At 42.6% G+C, this 24,612-nt stretch overlaps 1 protein-coding gene across 2 annotated transcripts in view; it reads left to right on the top strand.

Moving 5' to 3' along the window:
* LOC138638122 (probable cation-transporting ATPase 13A4) overlaps positions 1–24,612 on the top strand; it is a 492,614-nt gene that overhangs the window by 175,004 nt on the left and 292,998 nt on the right. For both annotated transcript variants that reach the window (XM_069727146.1, XM_069727145.1), the window contains exons 4-7: positions 13,797–13,867; positions 14,097–14,177; positions 14,286–14,355; positions 20,517–20,651. In XM_069727146.1, the coding sequence (XP_069583247.1) occupies positions 13,797–13,867; positions 14,097–14,177; positions 14,286–14,355; positions 20,517–20,651 (357 nt within the window). The remainder of the gene's footprint in view (positions 1–13,796; positions 13,868–14,096; positions 14,178–14,285; positions 14,356–20,516; positions 20,652–24,612) is intronic.

Genomic DNA, 24,612 nt, shown 5'->3' with positions numbered 1-24,612 from the left:
CAACCCTGTCCAACCCCCACCCTCCCTTATCCTCCCTTCTTTTGAGGTTCACTCTGCATTCTCTGTAGTCAGCCATGTGCGTGCATCTGTGATTATCGCCCCAGCGGCACTGAAAACACACTCTGGCACCACACCAGCAGCAGGGCAGGCCAGCACCTCCAGGGCATATAAGGAGAGGTCTGGCCAACTGTGCAGCTTGGATACCCAGTAATTACATGGAACAGAAGGGTCAGGAAGGATGCAGGTATGGACACTTAGATACCCGTTGATCATGTTGTTCAGCTTCTGCCTCCTTGACATTGTTACCGGTCCAGCTAGCCTTTGCTGATAAGCCGGTTTATTGAAGATGGCCCATTTTGTGAGCATTTTCTTCCCACCTCTTTTGAACCTGCTGGGCATGTCTCTCCCCATTAATGCATGCTGTTGCAAAGAATTATTATCACAGTGTGAAAATATTTTTTTGCAAAAAAGCATCCATGCAACGACTTTACTACACACTCCCACTAGAATAAAGTGGAAGAAGACGATGAATGCAAATGTATATGAAAACATGATACGTTTTATTGATTTTTTTTTTTTTTTAAATAGTAAAAATAAAATAAATGCAGAATCAAGCTGCTGGAACCACACAAAAGAAGAACACAATGGCAAAGGGACACATGGTCAGTGCTAATAAGAAATATTAGAGGAAGCATTTGCGAAATGGCACTGTCGGGGTGAGAATACTTCGTTCATTTGGGACTTTCATTTTGATTTACATCCAGTTATGACTTCCATTGTTTCAGTCACCTTACTTATGGTCCGAATTTACGACCATAGTAACACTTAGCACTTATACTCTAGCCACTAATGTTAGTGTTTGCAGATTACTGCATCACTTCCTGCTGACTTTCCCTACATATGCTGCTCACATTTTTCACAATGCACTAGGCACTTTTTTTGCACTTTAAGCATTGTCAGCTTGTGTGCATGGTTTAAGGCATTTATTGCCTACTATACAAGACATTTTACATAGACGGTACATTCTATCATTATTTTATGGTATTTCGGACCAATTCAGTCAAGCTGAAACTTATCAATTATATACATGCATTTGCACTTTATGTAACTTCTGATAGTTTATTTGTGTCATACCTTGGATATAATATTTCTTATTAGCACAGACCATGTGTCCCTTTGCCATTGTGTTCTTCTTTTGTGTGGTTCCAGCAGCTTGATTCTGCATTTATTTTATTTTAAAAAAAACATTCAATAAAACGTATCATGTTTTAATATACATTTGTATTCATCGTCTAATGCTGTTGCAAAGAGCTGGTACCTCTGCTACCAACGGTGTCTGAGTGTGATGTTGCCATCAAATGATCGATAACGGCCCACTTGAAGGATTCAATTGTGAAACCCCATGGTGACTGCAACAGTAGTGAAGGAAATGTGTCCTTGTACCGTGGGTCGAGAAAGGTAGCCAACCAGTATTGGGTGCTGTTGAAAATGTGGATGGCGCGAGGGTCTTGGGACAGACAGTTATACATGAACTGTGACATGTGTGCCAAGCTGCAATGAGGCAAATATTCTGTGGCCCAAGAAGGAGGAACAATACCCATCCTCTCCTCATACTGACTCTCCTCCTCCTCCACCGCCTCCTCTTCAGCCCACCCATGCTGGACAGACCTGAAGCTGGGGTTGGGAGACCCCTCTGTAGCATCATGGGTCCCCTCAGTACTACATAAAAATAAGTCCTTTCCCTCCTCATCTTGCTCCTCATCTTCATCACCCAATCTTGCCTCATCAAGAAATTGGCTGGGCTGGGTAGGATAACCCAGTGTGAAATCTTGTTCCATACCCTGCTGATGGGCACTCAAAAATTCCATGTTTAGATTATGCAGCGATTCTTTCAACGTACATAGCATCGGGATGATAATGCTGATAATAGCCTGATCACCACTCACGAGGTTGGTGCAGTACTCAAAGTTATCAAGCACCTCACAAATGTCAGCAATCCACACCCACTCGACAGATGTTATGTGTTTTGGCTGAGTCACAGTCTGATGGGCATGTTTAAGCTGGTATTCAGAAAGTGCCCTCTGCTGCTCACAAATCCTTGTCAACATATGATATGTTGAGTTCCTCCGTGTGGGCAGGTCGCAAATGAGTCAATGATTTGGCAAATTAAATTGCTTTTAAAGCGCTGCAAGATCAGCAACAGCGGTAGAGGAATGGCAGAAATGGGCACAAATACGGCACACCTTCTCAAGTAGGTAAGGCAAGTCAGGGTATGTTTTGATAAATTTCTGAACCACTAGGTTCAGCACATGAGCCATGAATGGCACATGTTCCAGATTCCCAAGCTTTAATGCCGCCACCAGGTTACACCCATTATCACAGACAACCAGACCGGGTTTGAGTTGCAGAGGGGAGAGCCACTGATCGGTCTGTTGTTTTATTCCTTCCCACAGACTTGCTGTAGTGTGTGGTGTTTGACCTAAACAGAGCAGCTTCAGCAGAGCATGTTGCCGCTTTGCTGATGAGCTGCTGCACACAGTTCCCAACTTGGAAGTGATGTGGAGGGTAATTCAGCATAGGATGAGGAGTGTTGTGAGTTCCGTTCTGGAGCTCCCTCCTGTGGTTGCTTATGGTATTTTTGCGAGTTCTGCCCTTGGGCTCCCTCTGGTGGTTTCAAGTGGAACTGCTGCTCCGTTAAGTAGTTGTAGCAGCTGCCTTCAATAATCGCCTTGTCTGGGTTTGTTATTTAAACCTGCTCTGGGCTTTAGTCCTTGCCTGCTGTCAATGTTCTTGGTTGGATTTGATTCTTCCCTTGGATTTCTCATATGGCCAGTCCTTGTCTGCAAAAGATAAGTTTTGCTAGTTTTGCTTGTCCATTTGTTTGGACTCTATTGCTTTGCATTTTGTCTCTTTTGTCCAGCTTGTCACTATGTCTTATTCAGGCTAGCTGGAAGCTCTGGGAAAGCAGATTTGCCCCTCCACACCGTGAGTCGGTGTGGAGTTCATTTTTGTAAACTCTGCGTGGATTTTGTAGTTTTTTATACTGACCGCACAGTATCCTTTGCTCTCTGTCTATCTAGTTTAGTTTTGGCCTCCCTTTGCTGAAATCTAATTTCATTTCTGTGTTCGTCATTTCCCTCTCCTTTCACAGTCAATATTTGTGGGGGGCTGTCTTTCCTTTTGGGGGTTTCTCTGAGGCAAGATAGCTTTCTATTTCCTTCTTTAGGGGTAGTTATATCTGAGGCTGTGACGAGGTGTCTAGGGAGTGTCAGGAACATCCCACGGCTATTTCTAGTTGTGTTGTTAGGATTAGGGACTGCGGTCAGTAGAGATACCACCTTCTCAGAGCTCGTTCCATGTTGCGTTTTAGCCACCAGGTCATTTCAGTGTGGCCTCTTAACCACCAGGTCATAACAGTACAGCAGGCCAAGAATGAATTGAATGCATCTCAAAAGAAGGAAAAAAAAAAAGAGTTCTGAACCATTTTTTTTTCTGTGCTCTGTTCTGTCTTCTTTTTCCTCTTGATTTCTGGGTGGTGCTGGATATATGCTCTGGTATGGAAGTTCAGGGTTTGTTTTCTCGTGTGGATCAACTTGCTGCAAGAGTCCAGACTATCCAAGATTATATTGTTCAGACTCTGGCTCTAGAGCCAAGAATTCCTACTCCTGATTTGTTTTTTGGGGACAGATCCAAGTTTTTGAACTTTAAAAATAGCTGCAAATTGTTTTTTGCTTTGAAACCACGTTCTTCTGGTGATCCCATTCAGCAAGTGAAAATCATCATATCCTTACTGTGTGGTGATCCTCAAGACTGGGCATTTGCTCTTGAAACAGGGAATCCGCCATTATTGAATGTAGATGCATTCTTTCAGGCGCTCGGATTGTTGTATGACGAACCTAACTTTGTGGAGCATGCTGAGAAAACACTGTTGGCCCTGTGTCAGGGTCAGGAAGCGGCAGAGTTATATTGCCAGAAATTTAGAAAATGGTCTGTGCTCACTAATGGAATGAAGAGGCGCTGGCTGCTATTTTCAGAAAAAGTCTTTCTGAAACCCTTAAAGATGTTATGGTGGGCTTTCCTACGCCTACCGGTTAAAGCGAATCTATGTCTCCAGCCATTCAGATTGATTGGCGCTTGCGTGAGCGCAAGGCGGTGCACCATATGGCAGTGTCCTCTGAGTGAAGTCCTGAGCCTATGCAATGTGATAGGATTTTGACTAGAGCAGAAAGGCAGAAATTCAGACGTTAGAATGGCCTGTGTTTTTACTGTGGTGATTCTGCTCATACTCTTTCTGATTGCCCTAAGCGTACTAGGAGGGTCCCTATGTCTGTTACCATTAGTACTGTGCAGCCTAAATTTCTCTTGTCTGTTACCCTGATTTGCTCATTGTCGTCCTTTTCTGTTATGGCATTTGTGGATTCTGGCGCTGCCCTGAACTTAATGGACTTAGAATATGCCAAGCGCTGTGGTTTTTCCTTGGAACCTTTGCAGAGTCCTATTCCCTTAAGGGGGATTGATGCTACGCCATTGGCCAAGAATAAACCTCAGTACTGGACACAGTTAACCATGTGTATGGCTCCAGCACATCAGGAAAATATTCGTTTTTTGGTGTTGCAGAATTTGCATGATGTTGTTGTGCTGGGTTTTCCATGGTTACAGGAACATAATCCAGTGCTGGATTGGAGATCTATGTCTGTGACTGGTTGGGGTTGTCAGGGGATACATAGTGATATTCCTTTGATGTCCATTTCCTCGTCCCCTTCTTCTGAAGTTCCTGAGTTTTTGTCGGATTTCCAGGATGTATTTGATGAGCCCAAGTCCAGTTCCCTGCCTCCTCATAGGGACTGCGATTGCGCCATTAATTTGATTCCTGGCTGTAAGTTCCCTAAGGGCTGACTTTTCAATCTGTCTGTGCCAGAGCATGCCGCTATGCGGAGTTATGTAAAGGAGTCCTTGGAGAAAGGGCATATTCGCCCGTCTTCGTCACCGTTGGGAGCGGGATTTTTTTTTGTTGCCAAGAAGGATGGCTCCTTGAGACCCTGTATAGATTATCACCTTCTCAATAAGATCACTGTCAAATTCCAGTATCCGTTACCTTTGCTTTCTGATTTGTTTGCTCGGATTAAGGGTGCTAGTTGGTTTACTAAAATCGACCTCCGAGGGGCGTATAATCTTGTGCGTATTAAACAAGGTGATGAATGGAAAACAGCATTTAATACGCCTGAAGGCCATTTTGAATATCTTGTAATGCCATTCGGGCTCTCTAATGCTCCATCGGTATTTCAGTCCTTTATGCATGATATCTTCCGGAATTATCTGGATAAATTTATGATTGTGTATTTGGATGATATTTTGGTTTTCTCCGATGATTGGGAGTCTCATGTGAAGCAGGTTAGGATGGTGTTTCAGGTCCTTCGTACTAATGCGTTGTTTGTGAAGGGGTCTAAATGCCTCTTTGGAGTTCAGAGGGTTTCTTTTTTGGGTTTCATTTTTTCTCCCTCGGCTATTGAAATGGACCCTGTTAAAGTCCAGGCCATTCATGATTGGACTCAACCTACATCTGTAAAGAGCCTTCAGAAATTTTTGGGCTTTGCCAATTTTTATCGTCGCTTTATTGCTAATTTTTCTAGTGTGGTGAAGCCTCTGACCGATTTGACGAGGATGGGCGCTGATGTGGTGAATTGGTCCTCTGCGGCTGTTGAGGCCTTTCAGGAGCTTAAACGTCGTTTTACTTCTGCCCCTGTGTTGCGTCAGCCAGATGTTTCTCTCCCTTTTCAGGTTGAGGTTGATGCTTCTGAGATTGGGGCAGGGGCCGTTTTGTCTCAGAGAAATTCTGATGGCTCTTTGATGAAACCTTGTGCCTTCTTCTCCAGAAAATTTTCGTCTTCTGAGCATAATTATGATGTCGGCAATCGGGAGTTGTTGGCTATGAAGTGGGCATTTGAGGAGTGGCGACATTGGCTTGAGGGAGCCAAGCATCGCGTGGTGGTCTTGACTGATCACAAGAATCTGATTTACCTCGAGTCTGCTAAGCGGTTGAATCCTAGACAGGCTCGGTGGTCTTAGTTCTTCTCACGTTTTGATTTTGTGGTCTCGTATATTCCTGGATCTAAGAATGTGAAGGCTGATGCCCTTTCTAGGAGTTTTTTGCCTGATTCTCCGGGAGTTCTTGAGCCGGCTGGGATCCTCAAGGAGGAGGTGATTCTTTCTGCCATCTCCCCTGATTTACGGTGGGTACTTCAGGAGTTTCAGGCTGATAAACCTGACCGCTGTCCTGTGGGGAAATTGTTTGTTCCTGATAGATGGACTAGTAGGGTAATTTCTGAGGTTCATTGTTCGGTGTTGGTTGGTCACCCTGGAATTTTCGGTACCAGAGATTTGGTGGCTAGGTCCTTTTGGTGGCCTTCCTTGTCGCGGGATGTGCGTTCGTTTGTGCAGTCCTGTGGGACCTGTGCTCGGGCTAAGTCTTGCTTTTCCCATGCCAGCGGGTTGCTTTTGCCTTTGCCTATTCCTGAGAGGCCCTGGACGCATATTTCCATGGATTTTATTTCTGATCTTCCTGTTTCTCAGAAGATGTCTGTCATCTGGGTGGTTTGTGACCGGTTTTCTAAGATGGTCCATTTGGTGTCGTTGCCTAAGTTGCCTTCCTCTTCTGATTTGGTTCCATTATTTTTTCAGCATGTGGTTCGTTTGCATGGTATTCCGGAGAATATTGTGTCTGACAGAGGTTCCCAGTTTGTTTCTAGGTTTTGGCGGTCCTTTTATGCTAGAATGGGCATTGATTTGTCTTTTTCTTCTGCATTCCATCCTCAGACAAATGGCCAAACGGAGCGAACCAATCAGACCTTGGAAACCTATTTAAGATGCTTCGTGTCTGCTGATCAGGATGATTGGGTGACCTTTTTGCCGTTGGCCGAGTTTGCCCTTAATAATCGGGCTAGTTTGGCTACCTTGGTTTCGCCTTTTTTTTGTAACTTTGGTTTTCATCCTCGTTTTTCTTCAGGGCAGCTTGAGCCTTCTGACTGTCCTGGTGTGGATTCCGTGGTGGACAGGTTGCAGCAAATTTGGACTCATGTGGTGGACAATTTGACGCTGTCTCAGGAGAAGGCTCAGCGTTTTGCTAACCGTCGTCGGTGTGTTGGTCCCCGGCTTCGTGTTGGGGATTTGGTCTGGTTGTCTTCTCGTCATGTTCCTATGAAGGTTTCTTCCCCTAAGTTCAAGCCTCGCTTTATTGGGCCTTATAAGATTTCTGAAATTATCAATCCAGTATCTTTTCGTTTGGCCCTTCCAGCTTCCTTTTCCATTCATAATGTGTTCCATAGATCCTTGTTGCGGAGATATGTGGTACCTATGGTTCCCTCCATTGATCCTCCTGCTCCGGTGTTGGTTGAGGGGTAATTGGAATATGTGGTAGAGAAGATTTTGGATTCTTGTTTTTCGAGGCGGAAGCTTCAGTATCTGGTCAAGTGGAAGGGTTATGGTCAGGAGGATAATTCTTGGGTTGTTGCCTCCAATGTTCATGCTCCCGATTTGGTTCATGCTTTCCATTTGGCTCGTCCTGATCGGCCTGGGAGCTCTGGTGATGGTTCGGTGACCCCTCCTCAAGGGGGGGGTACTGTTGTGTGTTCCGTTCTGGAGCTCCCTCCTGTGGTTGCTAATGGTATTTTTGCGAGTTCTGCCCTTGGGCTCCCTCTGGTGGTTTCAAGTGGAACTGCTGCTCCATTAAGTAGTTGTAGCAGCTGCCTTCACTAATCGCCTTGTCTGGGTTTGTTATTTAAACCTGCTCTGGGCTTTAGTCCTTGCCTGCTGTCAATGTTCTTGGTTGGATTTGATTCTTCCCTTGGATTTCTCATATGGCCAGTCCTTGTCTGCAAAAGATAAGTTTTGCTAGTTTTGTTTGTCCATTTGTTTGGACTCTATTGCTTTGCATTTTGTCTCTTTTGTCCAGCTTGTCACTATGTCTTATTCAGGCTAGCTGGAAGCTCTGGGAAAGCAGATTTGCCCCTCCACACCATGAGTCGGTGTGGAGTTCATTTTTGTAAACTCTGCGTGGATTTTGTAGTTTTTTATACTGACCGCACAGTATCCTTTGATCTCTGTCTATCTAGTTTAGTTTTGGCCTCCCTTTGCTGAAATCTAATTTCATTTCTGTGTTCGTCATTTCCCTCTCCTTTCACAGTCAATATTTGTGGGGGGCTGTCTTTCCTTTTGGGGGTTTCTCTGAGGCAAGATAGCTTTCTATTTCCTTCTTTAGGGGTAGTTATATCTGAGGCTGTGACGAGGTGTCTAGGGAGTGTCAGGAACATCCCACGGCTATTTCTAGTTGTGTTGTTAGGATTAGGGACTGCGGTCAGTAGAGATACCACCTTCTCAGAGCTCGTTCCATGTTGCGTTTTAGCCACCAGGTCATTTCAGTGTGGCCTCTTAACCACCAGGTCATAACAGAGGAGGCGGAGGTGGAGGAAGAGGGGAGACTTGATGTATATGATAATGCGGAAACCATGACTGAGGTTTGGCCCACTATAAGTGGCGTGGGTAGAATATGTGATGTTACAGTGTGCGACTTTGTCCCACCCTACAACAAGTTCAGCCAATGTGCCATGGAAGAAATGTATCGTCTCTGTCCACAACTACTTGTCCACGTGTCTGTTATTAGGTGGACCTTCCCGGTTACAGCGTTGGTGAGAACACACTTTAAATTGTTTAACACATGCTATTGTAACACATGGATGGCACACCGGAAAAAATAGTGCCGGCTGGGAACAGAGTATCGTGGGGCAACTGCAGCCAAGAGATCACGGAAAGACTGTGTCCCCACAAGCCTAAAGGGCAACATCTCCATGGCTAGCCACTTGGCAATGTGCGTGTTTAGTATTTGTGCTTGTGGGTGCGTGGGTTGGATTTTATGCTTCCTTTCATAGATCTAGGGCACAGACAACTGGAAACTTGTCTGGGACAAACAAGTGGATGGGAATGTTGTGTCGTGTGTCTCTGCAACTAGAGCTTGTAAGCAGGAGGGATGAGCACCTGCTTCCTGGCCAGCATATTGGGAAAGGACAGATGACAGGCACCATGGCAGTGATTTGACCCACAGAAACTGATTTGGTACTCTGTTGTTCCACGCACTGACTAGGGTGCTTGGCTGCCATGTGTTTACGCATAGTGGTGGTGCTCTGGTTGCCTTTGCCTTGGCCTCTGTTCAGCTTCCTATGGCAGATGCTACATATAACAATGTTTGGTTCAGAAGGATTATCTGAAAAGAATTTCAGACAGAGGATGAACTCACCCTTGCCTTGACTTGGGGCACAGATGGATTGCTCTTGGCAACCATTGACACACTTCACACTCTGCTCAAACCAGTAGCCCTTGGTGCCTTAGCTGGTGCTACTTATCTACCTTCTACCTCTGTGCTGCTGTGTTGGCTATGCATACCAACGGTCCAGGTCGGATCAGAGGACTCATCATCGACCACCTCGTGGTCCATGTCTTCCTTCTTCCATGTTGATATTGTCAGCTGGCCAGATGGCAACTGTGTCTCATCATCATCAGCCTCCACCTCTTGAGCCAGTATATCACGTGGCTGTAAGTAGATTTCTTCTGTCGGGAGGTTTTCAAATATTTGGTCATGAACAGACGATACATCCTCACGTTCCTCTTCAATGTTGTGCATTGAGAGGCCAGAGGCAACTAAAGGATCAAATGTACCAAAGAGATCATCAGAGTGTCCAAGTACAGGGTCAAATGTTTCCTCTGACTGCTGAGGGGGGAGGAAGTAGGAACAGGTTGAGGATTGGATAATTCAGCATTCTGTGTATTGACAGTAGACTGTGTGGTCATGGAGGATCGGGTGCTACTAAAAAATTTCATTGAGGCCTTATCTGCCATCCAAGACAGTATCTGCTTTTGCTCTTCTGGCTTCCACGTACTTTTATGTTCCAGACTAGGAACTTTCACCAGGAACATAGATGCATCAACCTCCTTCTGTCTCCCAGACTCAGTGCCTTGCCGGGCACCACCGACAACACCACACCCAAGTCCACGTTCCTATGCCTTCACAACAGGCTTTTTGGGAATTTGGGGTTTTTGTGACATAGTTGCAGATGTTCAGATGCAGATATTGGGGAGCAAGGAGCAGTTCATGCTTTGTGTAAGGACTGTCTGCAATGTAAAAAAACATTGGCCTGAGTTTAATCCCAACCTTTTTGTTCACCAGTCACCACAGAACACAACGGAGCTGGCTGTGTGTCAGTTGTGCAGTAACGTGCATGCTACTCGATGTGCAAACAGCACCTTAAAGGCAAAAAAATTGATCTGAGTGTAATGCCAAATATTTTGCTCTCCAGTCACCACAGAAGACAATGGAGCTGGCTGTGTGTCAGCTGTACAAGCTACTCGGTGTGCAAACAGCACCGTAAAGTAAAAAAAATTGACCTGAATTTAATGCTGAATATTCAGCTCGCCAGTCATCACAGAAGACATCAGAGCTGGATGTGTGTCAGTTGCACAGTAAAGTGTGTGCTATTTAGTGTGCAAACAGCACCGTAAAGGCAAAATAATTGTCCTGAGTTTAACACCGAATATTTTGCTTGCCAGTCACCACAGAAGACAACGGAGCTGGCTGCGTGTCAGTTGTGCAGTAACATGGGTGCTATTCGGTGTGCAAACAGCACTGTAAAGGCAAAAAAATTGACCTGAGTTTAATGCTGAATATTCTGCTCGCCAGTCACCACAGAAGACAGCGGAGCTTGATGCGCGTCAGTTGTGCAGTAACGTGCGTGCTATTCAGTGTGCAAACAGCACCGTAAAGGCAATATAATTTACCTAAGTTCAACGCTTAATATTTTGCTCGCCAGTCACCACAGAAGAGAACGGAGCTGGCTGCGTGTCAGTTGTGCAGTAACGTGTGTGCTATTCGGTGTGCAAACAGCTCCGTAAAGACAAAAAATTTACCTGAGTTTAACGCTGAATATTTTGCTTGCCTGTCACCACAGAAGACAACGGAGCTGAGTGCGTGTCAGTTGCGCAGCAATGTGCATGCTATTTGGTGTGCAAACTGCTCCATAAAGGCAAAAAAAACTGACCTGAGTTTATTGTCGAATATTCTGCTTGCCAATCACCACAAAAGACAATGGAGCTGGATGCTTGTCAGTTGTGCAGTGACGTACGTGCTATTCGGGGTGCAAACAGCTACGTAAAGACAAAAAATTTACCTGAGTTTAACACTGAATATTTTGCATTCCAGTCACCACAAAAGACAACGGAGCTGGCTGCTTGTCAGTTGTGCAGTGACGTGCGTGCTATTCGGTGTGCAAACAGCACCGTAAAGGCAAAAAAATGTACCTGAGTTTAACGCCGAATATTTTGCCCGCCAGTCACCACAGAAGACAACGGAGCTGGATGCACACCAGTTGTGCAGTAACATGGGTGCTATTCGGTGTGCAAACAGCACCATAAAGGCAAAAAAATGTACTTGAGTTTAACGCCGAATATTTTGCTCGCCAGTCACAACAGAAGACAATGTTGCTGGCTGCATGTCAGTTGTGCAGCAACGTGCGTGCCATTCGGTGTGCAAACAGCACTGCAAAAGCAAAAAAATTAGCCTGCAGGGGTAAATGTGACCCCAAAAATAGCTGGAAAAACTGTCACTACTCATTGACCTTATACAGTACTTTCAGCAGGAGCTGAGATATTGAGGTACTATATATGTACTGTAACTCTCCTGCCTGTCTCCCTGTGCTACCACAGTCACCTACTACTAGAATAGCTCTCACAAGAGCTTTTGTGTTTTTTTTTATTCTCCCTACTCTAAGGGTATGTGCACACGTCAGGATTTCTTGCAGAAATTTTCCTGACAAAAACCGGACATTTCTGCCAGAAATCCGCATGCGTTTTTACCGCGATTTTACCGCGATTTTGACGCGTTTTTGATGCGGTTTTTACGCGTTTTTTTGTGCGTTTTTTGTGCGTTTTTTCCAAAATGCATAGAATTGCTGGAAAAACGCAGAAAATCCGCAAAAATAATGAACATGCTCATTTTTTTACCGCGATGCGTTTTTTTCACGGAAAAAAACGCATCCATGTGCACATAACATGCAGAATGCATTCTAAATGATAGAATGCATAATGTATGCGTTTTTAATGAGTTTTTATAGCGTTTTTACCGCGAAAAAACCTGAACGTGTGCACATAGCCTAACACTAGCTGTGTTTTGGATGCAATGTGCAGAAAATGGAGCCGGCAGGGCTTTTATAGAGCCCATGACTCATAGCCTACTAGGATGACTCATCTATGACGCTGCGCAGCCAGCCAATCACAGTAATGCCACCCACAACAAGAAGGCTACGGCATTACTGTCATTGGCTAATGCTGGGCGGGAGATATGAATATTTTGAGGTGAGTAGTGAAATATTCGCTAGATTTCGAGTACTGCGAGTGCCGCATTACTAGCGGAGTACCGAAACGTAACAAATATACTCGCTCATCCCTAATTATCGCCATATAAAGTCTGAATATAACTTCCATGCTGTTACTGAGCAATATTCACTTTACTGTGAGCAATATCTCAATAATGCCATATAAGTTGGATAAATACTGCCACACGATGGCCAGGCCACATATTACCACCACATACTGACAAAATAACATCACCACACTTATCTTTAACAAAAATGATTGTGCTAACATTAATATATACACTAGTGATAAATATACACAGGAGCTCTGTAGATAGTGTAAAAGTATATAGTACAAGTAAATCCAGTGACTCACAGATGATGTCTCCATTTATCTCAGTATGTGGCACCCATAAATTAGTAAATTCCCCTTTATGCTCCCAGAATGTAGTACTTTCTGCCTTTATACTCAAATACAGCAGTATTTGTAATAGTAGTATTGTTTGGACCACAATGAGGAACATTATCAATAACCCTCATTGTAAAGTGATAGTGCCACCTATTCTGGCCCCTATACTATATATGCATAGTGTTCCTCAATTGTCCCCATAAAGTAATAACATCCCCAATTGACTCTATACAATAATAATTTCCCCCAATTGGCCCCATATAGTAATAATGTCTTTCAATTGACCCCATGTAGTAATAATATCCCAAATTGGAACTATATTGTAATAATGTCCAGGCAATTGACCTCATATAATAATAATAATAATAACGTCTCCCAGTTGACCCCATACAGTAATATTGCCTGCCAATTGGTCCTATACACTAATAATGTCTTTAATTTTGGCCCCAATACTGTAATATTTCCCCCATCCTTGCTCTAGTATAGTATTAATGCCCCCCTTCCTGGCATAAAAAAGATTCTTCTCACATATCTCTGCTCCCACAAAAAGCAGCATCTTCTTTTTCCTCCAATTTTGACGTAGTTTTGCAGTGATGTCATTGCACCACATTCTGACGTCTGAAAGGCTGGAGGCTTGTGTAGGTAACATGGAGAACACCCATTCAGGTTGGAAATAGAGCTGGTATCGTGTGCCCCTATCGTCCATGGGCCCGGCCGTTACTCCCCTGATGGAATAATAAAATAATGCGCCCTGCTATGATGTTGAAGTCAACCTGTACAGAACATTTTTTACATAAAGAAGTAGAAATATGGCTGTTTCAGGGCTTGCACCCAATAAAATGTTACCTTTTTTATAGAGACCTGATGTGACCATCATCAAAAATCTAGTGTAGAAATAATTTGTAAATCTGCCTGGAGATGCACTGAGGGTCCACTGGTGGTGTGTCTAATTAGCAGTACAGAGTCTATATTTTATATCAATTCTTTTTTTTTAGGTGCGCTGTTTAAGAGTACAGAAAATCAGATATGTTTGGAACACATTAGAAGGAAATTTTCAAAAAATTGGGTAAGTCTAAGAAATATATAATATTTAAGAAGGGCCAATGACAAACAGATTTACCAAAAAGTTGTCTTTGGTCAAACAAAGCACAAAAGTTATTCAAGCAAATGTTTGTCTATATTGAAAAAAAATAATAATATTTTAAAAATATATACTTTTTTAATTTGTTATTGTCCTGATTTGTATTTTATTTATTTTGTAATAAATTTGAGAATAATTTTCCTTTTTTCCTTAGGGTTCTAGAAGATGAATACTCTTGTTCAGATATACAAGCAAGGTTTGGCTCTGGTTTATCTCAAGAAGAGCAGGAAATCCGGTATGTGTAGACATTACATTACAACATTTTGTGTTAGATGTTTGTTACTTTGTTGTTCAAGATTTACTAATATGTCAATATTTCATTATACTTAATTTTGAAATACAGAAAACTAATATGTGGATTGAACAAACTTGAGGTAGAAGTTACTCCAATCTGGAAGCTGCTTTTCAAAGAGGTGAGGGATTTATATTTCTTTGCTCATAATACTGTTCTTCACTTTGTAAATTACAGGACAGAAATGCTGTGGATTTTATCATTCAAAGTTTTGAGGCAGAAAACATGTAGTTAATTTCAGTACCAGTTTTGTGCTGTGGAATATGTCGGTGCTATAAAGATAAAATTATTATTATTATTATTTTTTATTACTATTTATTTAATTATTTAATGTTAGGGCTAGCGGAAGGCACCAAATAATTAGAGAGAAGGTATGAGGTGCGTTCGCAGCCCGGGGTCTACCGTGCAGAGACGGAACCATAATGACAGACTACATGGTGGTACTATGTGGATACACACATGGGATAACTTCACTCTGTATGAAGGAAGCGAACCCTGTTGCGTCACAGGGCCACGGTACTGCACAAAGAGTGCAAGCAAAGAGTCACAGAATTCTATCCCAGGACACAGGATTAGAGTTCGTGTAGACTTCTTGCTCTCAACACCACAATAGGGGTATCAGAGTAACAGAAAAGGTAACTTATATGCACAAGAGTACATGCTGTGCCACTCCGGCGGACGCCACTAACCACCCAGACTTGGGATAGGAAAGCACTCTAATAGAGCATGGCGCCGCACTGGCGGTCACAGCAATTAGACGCTGTTTCATGTGTTTTTGTGCCGATAGCTTAGCCGGGCACTAGATAGCAGACATCCACCTTACACGAGCAGTCATACACAAGGGAGGGGATGATAAATGAACAACTTTCACTCATCAACACACACACGATTTCAAATGTACACTAGCGCATGGCCATGCGAACCTTTTATATCAGCAGTGCTACAAGACCAGATGGACCAATAGGAGCCGCAATTGGACCTGAGCATGTGACCCCCGACCTCCAATGGGAGGTCGTCCCAAGGGCATGCTCAGTATGAAAAAAGCAGGACTTAGTCCCAGAAAGACCTGCTCGCTGCTGATCACTGCAGCCTACAAAGACAGAGCCTGGAAGGGTGGCAGTAACTAGTCGTCCAGTATCATGCTGAGCCAGACGCTGGGACTGCTGTCTCTGCTGAGCAGGCTCCACTGTGGCTGGAGAAGAATGGGAGACCGCAGCGGAGATGGTTCAAGATTCCCCCTGTGCAGAGGCAGGAACTCGACACCAAAAATTTTAATTACTATTTATTTATTATTATTATTACAAGAAAAAGGATGAGGTTTTCCTAAATTTCATCTACTTGCTGCTGAAAAAATCATCATGAAAATTTACTTGCAAAGCAGATTTTAAATCAGTAGCATGTTCAGTGATGTTGTAGATCAATTTGCTAATTTTTTGTGAATTTCTCACAACCCTGCAAAACCTCCCAAATGACAACTTGATTGGCTGCAGCATTCATTCAGGGGGTGATGATTTCTTTGGATATTTTATAGCGCAAATATAGTTTGCAAAAGCATTTTAATTGACTATATGACCCTTTTAAATATTTGTGATATTAAAATTTCCATTTGCTGCCCTGTAATTATTATCACCATCTTTTATATCAGCCAGGTTAAAGCAAAGCCTAAACATAGAACTCAATAGTATAACAGTGCTTTGCGAAAGTATTTGGCCCTCTGGAACTTTTCAACCTTTTCCCACATATCATGCTTCAAATATAAAGATACCAAATGTAAAGAATCAACATGTGGAACACAATTGTGAAGTTGAATGACATTTATTGGTTATTTTAAATTTTTGTGGAAATTCAAAAACTGAAAAATGGGGCGTACAATATTATTCAGCCCCTTTACTTTCAGTGCAGCAAACTCACTCCAGAAGTTCATTGTGGATCTTTGAATGATCCATTGTTGTCCAAAATGCCTATGATGATAAATATAATCCACCTCTGTGTAATCAAGTCTCTGTATAAATGCACCTGCTCTGTGATAGTCTCAGGGTTCTGTTTGAAGCACAGAGAGCATCATGAAGACCAAGGAACACATCAGGCAGGTCCGTGATACTGTTGTGGAAAAGTTTAAAGCCAGATTTGGATACAAAATGATTTCCAAAACTTTAAACATCCCAAGGAGCACTGTGTAAGTGATCATATTGAAATGGAAGGAGTATCATACCACTGCAAATCAACCAAGACTCAGCCGTCCCTCTAAACTTTCATCTCAAACAAGGAGAAGACTGATCAGAGATGCAGCCAAGAGGCCCATGATCACTCTGGATGAACTGCAGAGATCTACAGCTGAGGTGGGACAGTCTGTCCATAGGACAACAATCAGTCGTACACTGCACAAATCTGGCCTTTATGGAAGAGTGGCAAGAAGAAAGTCATTTCTCAAAAATATCCATAAAAAGTGTTGTTTAAAGTTTGCAACAAGCAACCTGAGAGACACACCAAACATGTGGAAGAAGGTGCTCTGGTCAGATGAAACCAAAATCGAACTGTTTGGCATCAATGCCAAAAGATATGCTTGGTGTAAGGGCAACACCGCTCATCACCCTGAACACACCATCCCCACTGTCAAACATGGTGGTGGCAGCATCATGGTTTGGACCTGCTTTTCTTCAGCAGGGACAGTGAAGATGGTTAAAATTGATGGGAAGATGGATGGAGCCAAATACAGGACCATTCTTGAAGAAAACCTGTTGGGGTCTGCAAAAGACCTGAGACTGGAGATTTGTCTTCCAACAAGACAATGATCCCAAACATAAAGCAAAATCTATAATGGAATGGTTCACAAATAAACGTATCCAGGTGTTAGAATGGCCAAGTCAAAGTCCAGACCTCAATCCAATCGAGAATCTGTGAAAAGAGCTGAAAACTGCTGTTCACAAGCGATCTCCATCAAGCCTCACTGAGCGCGAGCTGTTTGTCAAGGATGAATGGGCAACAATTTCAGTCTCTCGATGTACAAAACTGGTAGAGACATATCCCTAGAGACTTGCAGCTGTAATCGCAGCAAAAGGTGCCACAACAAAGTATTAAGTTAAAGGGGCCGAATAATATTGCACGCCCCACTTTTCAGTTTATGAATTTCCACAAAAATTTAAAATAACCAATAAATTTCGTTCAACTTCACAATTGTGTTCCACTTGTTGATTCTGCACCAAAAATTTACATTTGAAGCATGATATGTGGGAAAAGGTTGAAAAGTTCCAGGCCCCCAATACTTTCGCAAGGCACTGTATATAAGATTTGTATTAAAAAATTCAGACTGCCATTAATGTACTCAGAAATTTTGCAATAGGGAAATTGCACATACTTAGTAAAAACTAAGGCTTTGTGGGTGTTTGTTTGCTTCTATTTGCCCTTTTTGTGACCCTAGAGCCTATTTCATAATTCATTTTCTTCACCTGTAATTTTTCACCTTTTGTGTGTCACTGTAGATTGCCCAAATTAAGATAGACCTGTGACATTGTATTAGATCACTTCAGATTAACATCTCAAAAGGAAACTGTCATGTTACACTTTTGAATGCATGGCAGTTCTGGTTCCACTCTGACTTAAATGTAGCTTTCAGACCATAAGGGGTTAATGTCAGTTTCCTTTGCTGGCTGTGTGCTGTAATTGCAGAGTTGCTCAGTCAGCTGATGTGGGTGGTGACCATTCACACCATCCTTTAAATAGTCACCTGATGGTTCAGCTGACTGTTGGTGATAGAGCAATCTGTGTTGACCAAGCCTCAAGTAAGGAGCTCTCTGACTGCAGTGATGAATCAGCTGGTTTCATGGAGTTGGTCCGAGTGCTTTTCTTCGGCTGTGCAGTGATTTGCAGCAGAGAAAGTTGTTAAGCTAAGTTTGGTGTTTTTTCCTTGTCTGTTCCATGTTTGTCTCTGTCCCCTGTGTTGTACCATCTGCACTGGTGAGGCTAGCACCCTTGCCAGCCAGTGCACTACCCAGGGCAGTGCGAGGTGGCAGTGAGGGATGAGGTTCCTGATGGCAGCGGGGGAAGGCCCCACTTAAGGTATTAGAGGAGTGCAGGGACAGGCTCAGGTTGGAGCTCAGGAAGTATCCATCCCTCATTCCCTATCCGTAGGGCCTTCCTCTCCCCATTTCTATCCCGTTGAGTTTGTGTTGTGCCGTCCGCTGTCCAATCCTCTGTAGGGTTGTTACATTCCTTGACAGAAGTGCTTCAATTCATAAGAATAGCAGATAATTGCTAGTTGTACAATGCCCAGATATAATGTTTTAATCATATTGATGAGTAGAAAAAAACTGGACAGACAATTAGCACAATAGTTTCCTATTTGGGTTAAAAATGGAAAGTAAAAAGTGAATCATGCTCACTTTATGGGGTTGTGAGAGTCATCCCATATCAGCTTAGAAAGCTGGCTGCTGCAGATCCACAATAAAGATAAACTTCTGAGACTGGAAGTGAGAGGGTATAAATCCATGCTGCCAATGGTCCAGAATCGAGTAGGAGACCGGACAGGTTTAAATGTGATTTTTATTTAGCAACGCGTTTTGAAGTAAACATACTGTTAGGGTTGGTGGATCGCACCGAGTATATATATATATTTATTGAGTAGTAGGTGCGTTCGCAACCCGGGGTCCACCGTGCAGGAGAGAACCTGCTGCTAGTAAAAGACAGTACTATATGGCAGTATAAGCGAACTCTGTTAATTCACAGATTCGCTAGAGAAAGAGAATGCCCTGTTAACCTCACAGGGGAACAGCTACCTAATAGAGCCGACAGTGGTCATGCAGACAGCATAGCACACACAAAACTCCTCACCGGAGGTGCCAGTATTCTATGGTCTTATTTCAGCCAAACCCTGAATCCACATACACAAACTCCTCACCGGAGGTGCCGGTGTTCTAGGGGCTTATTTCAGCCAAACCCTGACCACATGCAAGCATGACCACACTGGCGCTGAGCTCATAACTAGCGCATGGCCGTGCAGCCATGCAAACCTTTTATAGCTGCAGCAACTTCAGGACCTTCCTAGAGGACCAATGGGAGCTGCTACGGTACCTGAGCAACTTCAGGACCTTCCTAGAGGACCAATTGGAGCTGCTGCAGTACCTGAGCATGTGACCCCCGACCTCCAATGATAGGTCTTTCCCTGGGCATGCTCAGAAGGGAAAAGCAGGACTTAGTCCCAGAGACGTCTGCTCGCCGCTGACCAGTACTGACTACAATGGCTGAGCCTGGAAATGCAGCAGTAATCATCCGCACCGTATCAGACTGAGTCAGACACTGGGAACGATGTGTCCGCTTAGCCAGGCTCCACTGTGGCTGGAGAAGAATGGGAGACTGCAGCGGAGATGGCTTGAGAATCCCCCTGTTCAGAGGCAGGAACTTGACCCCTAACACATACTTCTTTATCTGGACTAACTGCATTTGCAAGTAAAAACGAAATTTAATCCTTTCCGGTTTCCTAATTAATTCTGGACCATTGGCAGTGCAGATTTATAAACACTCATTTCCATTCTTACGAGTTAATAATATTGATGTCATACTTTCATTCTCTACTTTTGTCAAAAAAAAGTTTTCGGAGCTTATATTTCTTAGTGACCATGAAGCACATTTCACTACACCACTCTGCTATTCAACAGTATATGGAATATTGCCAAAATAGGGACAACAAATATAAAGGGGCATTCCGATCCATCAAAGATAGCATGCATATGAGTAAAAATCACCTGAAAGTACTGAAGTGATATACATAGGTAACAGGTGACGAGTGTAAATAACTAGACGTTCATAGATTAAAGCATATGAAAAAATTCAGTTCACATAGAAGATCAGGAGGGTAAAAGGGAGAATAGAAAGAGTAACTGTAGATGTGCCGGCGTAATATGAACTACACATTACTTGAATTTTGTGAATTCACAAAAAGGAGTCAGACAATAAAAGCGAACAAGTGTCCATATATATATATTAATGTCACTCATAATCGCAAATTGGTAGTAAGATTTGCAACTTACCCATGGTGCATGAGATGCAACGCCCCACACTGCCCCGACGCACGTTTTACTTTTGCTTTCACAAGGGGAAGTGGTTCAAGTATTAAGAACTTAGATTTGTTGGTGACCATGAAGCATGTTTCACCGCAGGACTGTGTTGTTCAATTCTATATGGGATATAGCAGCTTGTCCGCTATTAATGGTATGCAGTAAATCTATGCATTGTTGCTACATAACTATTTTCCAATAATTCTTATTCCCTTTATTTTATTTTGTACAGGTTTTGAATCCATATTACCTTTTTCAAACTTATTCTTTGAGTTTATGGTTTGCTATTGCCTACTACGAGTATACTGCAATTCTTCTTGCGATAACCTTGCTTTCCATTGCTGCCACAATATTTAATATGAGGACGGTAAGTAATCTTAAAGCTGTAATGTCTAGGCATCATATATATACATATTCAGCTATGGCAAAAATTAAGAGGCCACTGCAAAGCCAAAGAATACAGTAGCACTCTGTAACGAGGTACAGTATATACAGGATATATGAATTTTAAATGCAATTAATTAGAGAATATCGAATCAAGTTGAGAGAAATCAATGTGAGTCAAATTTCCTGAAATCTGCAGGTCCCACCAAATTTGAACAAGGTGTGTTTTGATTTGTAGAAATTCTCGAGAAAAGGTCATCACCGTTTTAAACATTGTATTAGATTAGGTCTTCCCCATCATATCTTGTAGCTGTATGCTAGTCTCTTTTCCTCACTGTTTCAGGAAAAGTTATTAAAATATGGAAATTACAAGACAATAACATTTTAACTTATTTGCCAATGATAAAAAATGCAACAAATTTTTTAAAACATCTCAATTTATTCATTAACAAGTAAGAGCACTGCATTCAGAATTAAATGCATTTACATGCCTTGGTATGCTATCAATGAAGTTATTAATGATTGGGGAATGTTCTACTACCCTGAATGCATTTGGGCAAGATCCACTGCTGGCAGATCCCTTTGCAATTTCCAACTTATGAAGTTCCAAATGTGCTTAATGGAAGACAAAGCAAGGTTAGGTTATGCAGGCAGCTCACAGTAGCATGAACAACATGCAGACTTGCATTGTCATATTGAAAAAGGTTCTAAAACCCTGGATAAGTGGCCGTACCAATGGTTCAATGATTGATTCATTCTGTACTGTAAGTGCAATCAGATTTCACATACCATGCCTAATGTGTCAGTGTCTGCACAAACCACCAGAAGGCATTTGCACAACATTGGGCTATGAGCCAGATGTCCAGCTACAGATGTTCCATAGACCTCATGCCACCACTTAAAAATGCAGACCAAGACATCAATGGATATTGGTGATTAGTGACACTTTTATCTTGAATGCAATGACAGCTGGAGATTGGTCTGGAGACCATGTGGGCATACCATGAAGAGGCTTTGATGAGAGAATATCACACTAGTCCTATTTCCAGGATTATAGTGTGAGGTGGAATAATATATATTAGACAGACCCCTCTATTTTTCAATCCACTGATGCTATTTACTAACTCTAGGCAACAGTTAAGGTACGCATAGGCACAAAGTATTTTGTTCACACAGGAGGGGATTTTTACAAAAAAAGACTGTAACACTTCCAGAAAAAGATGATGAACAGCTCATTAATCTGGGCCCATTAAAGAAACGTCTCAGCACTTTCAGTGCTGTAGCCTTCTCTCTGGGATATACATCACCAAGGCTAGGCACATGTGTGACATACATATGCCATCTAGGGCTTGTCCAGCTGCCATCTTACATCGTGTACACTAACAGCTTGGAGTTGCTTTGATTTGGTTGTGGAACAAGTGGTATGTCCATTTCTTCAAAGTGTCTAAGTAGGCATTTTTCAACACATTGCCAGATCGCTTTATACTTTTGATGCTGGGTAGCAATTGTAAAAGGAACTGCCAGCACCAGATCTTGATGATTTGAGTTCTCTCTTACATTTAGCATAGCAGAACATTCTTCAGAGAACCATTTATAGCAACATTGACAACATTATAAACAACTAATCCCACATAATTACATGTGAGAAGAAGAAGAGATCCCAATCATGATTAAAACCAATGTTTATTAATAACTAGTTAAAATCAACATCATAAAAAAGCAAAAATTACCGTAGGGGACACCACCATACAAGGGTGTACATATACATATATACACACACTCAATAATATATACTAAATAGTAATTTGACTCTATGAAAATTATAGCAAACAGCACAGTGGCATTACGGAGGGCAGAAATGCTAATAGCGTCATGTGTGGATACTGAATATCGTACCATGCAGTAAAAAAGTATATATTACCTTGTACTATCGGTGTCTCCTCACCCTGACGTGCGTTTCGCCTCCTGCTTCTTCCGGGGGCGTCAAGAATGGTACGATATTCAGTATCAACACTGGTCCATTACAAATGGTTACTTTGGAGCACACTTGGTGATATTAGCATTTCTGCTTTCCGTAAGGCCACTGTGCTGTTTATTATAATTTTCGTATTGGTAGATAATGTGATGTTTTGTTTGGGCATGGTATGCTGGCCACACCAATTAATTATGTGATATAAAGATTGCTCATTTGTGCATATTATTGTGGAATTAGGTCTGGATCTTATTGTTTATTTGTGTGGGTATTGTTGTATGCAGTCAAATTAATATTTAGTATATATTATTGAGTGTGTGTATATATACCGTATATACTCGAGTATAAACTGAGATTTTCAGCCCAAATTTTTGGGCTGAAAGTGCCCCTCTCGGCTTATACTCGAGTCACGGTGGGTGGCAGGGTCGGCGGGTGAGGGGGAGAGGGCGCTGAGGCATACTTACCTGCTTCCGGAGCTCCTGGCTCTCCCCCTGCCGTCCCACGGTCTCTGGGTGCCGCAGCTCTTCCCCTGTTCAGCGGTCACGTGGGACCGCTTATTAGAGAAATGAATATGGGCTCCACTCCCATAGGGGTGGAGCCACATATTCATTTCTCTAATCAGCGGTAACGATGACCGCTGATAGAGGAAGAAGCTGCGGCACCGAAGACCAGCTGTCCGGGAGAAGGAGCGGGACGCCGGGTGCAGGTAAGTATCGCATATTCACCTATCCCCGTTCTACACGCCGGGCGTCGCTCCATCTTCCCGGCATCTCTCCGCTCTGACTGTGCAGGTCAGAGGGCACAATGACGCATATAGTGTGCGCGCCGCCCTCTGCCTGAACAGTCAGAGCAGAGAGACGCCGGGAGCTGCAAGCAAGAAAGGTGAGTATGGCATTTTTTTTTTATTGCAGCAGCAGCGGCAATGGCAGAGCTTTCTATGGGGCATCTATGGGGAAATAATGAACGGTGCAGAGCACTATATGGCACAGCTATGGGGAAATAATGAACGGTGCAGAGCACTATATGGCACAGCTATGGAGAAATAATGAATGGTGCAGAGCACTATATGGCACATCTATGGGGAAATAATGAACGGTGCAGAGCACTATATGGCACATCTATGGGGAAATAATGAACGGTGCAGAGCACTATATGGCACATCTATGGGGAAATAATGAACGGCGCAGAGCACTATATGGCACAGCTATGGGGAAATAATGAACGGTGCAGAGCACTATATGGCACAGCTATGGGGAAATAATGAACGGTGCAGAGCACTATATGGCACAGCTATGGGGAAATAATGAACGGTGCAGAGCACTATATGGCACAGCTATGTGGAAATAATGAATGGTGCAGAGCACTATATGGCACATCTATGGGGAAATAGTGATCTATTTTTATTTTTGAAATTCACCGGTAGCTGCTGCATTTCCACCCTAGGCTTATACTCGAGTCAATAAGTTTTCCCAGATTTTTGTGGCAAAATTAGGGGGGTCGGCTTATAATCGGGTCGGCTTATACTCGAGTATATATGGTATATATATATATATATATATATATGTATATATATATATACATATATATATATATATATATATGTACACCCCCTACGGTAATTTTTGCTGTTTTATGATGTTGATTTTAACTAGTTATTAATAAACATTGGTTTTAATCATGATTGGGATCTCTTCTTCTTCTCACATGTAATTATGTGGGATTAGTCATGATTGGGATCTCTTCTTCTTCTCACATGTAATTATGTGGGATTAGTTGTTTATATTGTTGTGAAGTGCCCTGGGATGGTAAAAGACAGGTGTTGAATTAACATTGACAACATGCCAAGGCATGTAAGTGTGTGTATTTCTGTGTTTGATACCGATACTTGATGCTGAATAAATTAAGATATCTTTAAATGTTTGTTTCCATTTTTTATCATTTACATATCATAAACATGTATATTGATCTTGCG

This window comes from Ranitomeya imitator, chromosome 5, assembly GCF_032444005.1.
Source record: "Ranitomeya imitator isolate aRanImi1 chromosome 5, aRanImi1.pri, whole genome shotgun sequence".
NCBI lineage: Eukaryota > Metazoa > Chordata > Amphibia > Anura > Dendrobatidae > Ranitomeya > Ranitomeya imitator.
The sequence above is the reverse complement of the archived record's forward strand: the minus strand, read 5'-3'. Positions and strand labels throughout refer to the sequence as shown.